The sequence below is a fragment of the Plasmodium gonderi genome (assembly GCF_002157705.1).
Source record: "Plasmodium gonderi DNA, contig: Pgo-contig_134, whole genome shotgun sequence".
NCBI classification, from domain to species: Eukaryota; Apicomplexa; class Aconoidasida; order Haemosporida; family Plasmodiidae; genus Plasmodium; species Plasmodium gonderi.
Genome location: NW_021629057.1, coordinates 9,812 through 13,418, shown reverse-complemented (window position 1 = coordinate 13,418; position 3,607 = coordinate 9,812). Strand labels below are relative to the sequence as shown.

At 19.9% G+C, this 3,607-nt stretch overlaps 1 protein-coding gene across 1 annotated transcript; it reads right to left on the bottom strand.

The window, feature by feature from the left end:
* Window positions 1-1,053: 1,053 nt before the first annotated feature.
* PGO_001335 (variable surface protein) lies at window positions 1,054-2,364 on the bottom strand (the record flags this gene model as incomplete). The annotated part of the gene is made up of 3 exons (XM_028690932.1): window positions 1,054-1,206; window positions 1,330-2,199; window positions 2,335-2,364. 3 exons carry the CDS (start codon window positions 2,362-2,364, stop codon window positions 1,054-1,056), a joined length of 1,053 nt encoding a protein of 350 aa, XP_028546733.1.
* Between the last annotated feature and the right edge of the window lie 1,243 nt (window positions 2,365-3,607).

Genomic DNA, 3,607 nt, shown 5'->3' with positions numbered 1-3,607 from the left:
ACAATATATATATTTTTTATAATTTTATAAAAAGTTTTAAAAAAAAAAATATACTAATGTATTAATAATATATATATAGATACATTTTTGAAGAGATATAAATTAATATTCAACATTAATATATTATATTTTTTCTAATAATTTTGTTATAGTTCGTTGTAGAATTATACTAAATCCAAAAAGTATGAAATAATGATCATCAATGAAATAAATATATATATAGTTAATTTAATTTTATTGTATTATTTTTTTGAATTTCTAATATTTTACAATTATGACTCTATTTTTTATTTTTATCGTAATACGTATTTTTTATAATATTAATAATATACGTATCCTTGTTAACATATAATAAATTTACATATCCATATATACTAGATCTATCTTAATTTATTTACATTTATATCTTTTGTAGGTATATATATATTGCGAGTTATTAGAGTGTTATATATATGTTTAACTTTTTTCCTTTTTTCCTTCTTCTTTTGATTATATTATGCTGATTGGAAAAAGGTAACAAATTACAATATAATTCTTGCATAAGGAGCATACATATGATTTCTCCAAAAAGAAAGTATAACACTGCTAATATATTCAATTATATATTAGACAACTAAATTATTATATATATATTTAAAGCAGATAAATGATTATCTAATATTATAGTATAATTTTTCTTTAACAACTAATGTTTTCTTGTTAAAGCATTAGTACTGTTTCATCATGCAATGCTTGTATCTCCAAGTATATTATTATAATATGCTTTGATTACAATAAATAAGGCAATAACGTATATATTTTTAAATTATTCTATTTTTATATAGTATATTGCTTATTTTTCCATTTGTAGTAATAATTAAAAATTGAATTTTCATATATTATGTCATTTTACTAGATAACATCAAAATTCTTTATTATTTATGCATTATATTATAATATTAATATAATCAGATTTATTTTCTACAACAATTCAAATCTCTTATTATATTTATTAAAGTAAAATAAATTGAATACAGTAACTAATATTACTATCATTTATTAATTCTTGTTAATTTAACTATATGCTATTTTGTACCTATCATCAGCTGAATATTTATATTCTACATCAAATAAATACATAAAATCAAGATTATTTTTGTTATTTTTATTCAACCTTCTTCTTAATTTCCTTACCCTTGGTTTTAAAAATGAAAGATAAGGGGTATACTAAAGAAAAAATTATAGAATATTTTTATTTATTGTTCATTTATATTATATATATTTGTTAAAAATATTTCTAAGATAAATAATAATACAACATAAATTTGTTATTTTGATTTTGTTTTTAACCTTATACAAAATAAAAATAATTATTAATACTGAAAAACGTATAAAAATCGTTCCAATATTTATTCCTGTGTTAGCTACATCTTCTTTCATATGGCTCATCAAGGTTTTATTAACTAATACATTGAATTCCGACGTTTGTATTTGCTTTACAACACTATTTGTTGTTTTTTGAACTTCCCCGTTGAGTTTCCTTTTTCTTTCGTTTATCCAATTTTTATGAGTTAGGAGATCTGATGCATGCTTTGCAAAGTTTTTATCAGCCTCCCATTCTCTTATATAGTCTTCACATTTCTTAATAATTTTTTCGAGTTCTTTCTTAAGTTGGCTTTTATACTTGTAAGAATTTTTTTCTAATTCTTCTATGTACCTTTTAAAAAGATGCATATTACTAGTAGTCCTATTACGATTAGTTTTAAAAATATTAATACAGTTATAAATTTCTCCAAGATTCTCCATTATTTTTAATGCATCTGTATCAATATTGACGAAATGATCCTTGCAGATATTAGATATTTTTGTCATGAATTTACTACTCTTCTCTTGTTCTGCCATTTTCTCATAACACTTTTGGGTTCCACCACAATTACATTTGTACTTATCAAGTATATCCTTATTTAGCCTGTAGTAAAAATATTTGCAGCATGCTTCTGGGTTCAACTTATGTTTATTATTATCTATGTGCTCTAAATATATACCAAGAATTCGGCAATATTGAACAAAATTCCCAATGTTAGAATCATTTTCTGTTACAACATTCTTAAAATCACTGCACAATTCAGTAAAGTGGTGAGCCGTACTTCCACTTCTATGATCCAGTACACCCCATGAAAAATTTTCTGTACAAGTTGGAAATATTCCTGTAAAATCGAACTAAAAATAAAAGTCATAATAAACACAAAAACTAAAAATATTGTTTTTAATAAAAAAATTTGCGCTTCGTACTCTGCAAATAAGTTATTTTAATATTAAATTTAAAAAACATAACTTAAAAAATTTGAATCACACTTCTTTGCTCTCCAATTTATTGTCACTCATTATATTTTATATATATGGATTAATAAATAAAGATTCATATTCTTTTTGTAATAAACATATATTTGTTAAAAATATTAGAAAAAATAATCTATTTATATCATATGGGGTATCTCAAATCTTTTTTCATTTATATCTACATTGAATTCATACTTTTATTAAATTATTAATATATTCTAATCTGTCACAAGATCATTAGTTTTGTATATAATGAAAAACTATTAATAAAAATAATAAAATAAAAAAAACAAAATTATATCTTTGGATATATCTTATAAAATCATATAATAAAAAATATATTCGTAATAATGTTATATATATAAACTTAATTTAGTTATATGGTCAAATTATGTAACAAATTAAATTGTTTATATGATATAATCAATAATTTTATTATATCATATTTATTTGTGTCTTTAATTATTTTATAATCTTGATATATATTGTTCTACCTAATGTATTCATTTCTTAAATCTCACGCTTCAATTTTAGTGGTTATTGATTCATGATTTTGGATGCATATTTTTTGATTATCGTTTTAAAATCATTGATTTTATATATTATTTCAAGTATATTAGTATTTTAATTGAGTACCTATAAAAAATTTTAAGAAGGGAAAAAATTAATATATCATAAATTATGAGAATTATTTTTAAGTATGGTAAATATTATTTTCCAATGATATATTATTATATATAAATTAATATGAGTATATGAAACAGTGTAATTAAATATTTTAATGAGTTAAATATATATTTACTTATAAATGAGTACACTTTGTTTTTTTTATATTATATTCATATTAAAGTATATTGCATATATATAAAAAAACTAGTTATAAAGAGGAATTCTATATTTTATATTGTATGCACATAAGTATTATAATTTTTTTTAATGAGTTACTTATTTTTTTCTTTATGTAGTATGATGCTTTAATAAAATAATTATTCTAATAATCACGAATTAACATTATTTGGAAATAATATATATATATATATATATTTGTTTATGCCATTATTCAATGTAAAATTAAATCTTATTATTGTGTTAAATTTTTTATTTTTATTTTTTCACCACTTTAACATGTTCAAATAATTCTTTCTCGAAATTCCAAATTAATGACACTTTTTATGAAATACAATAAACTCATGACATTTATTTCAGTTTACAAGTAAAATATAGTGAAGTAGTTGATGTTTTTATTTCTTTTATTCTAATTTAATTCAAGTAATATTAATCTCATTAT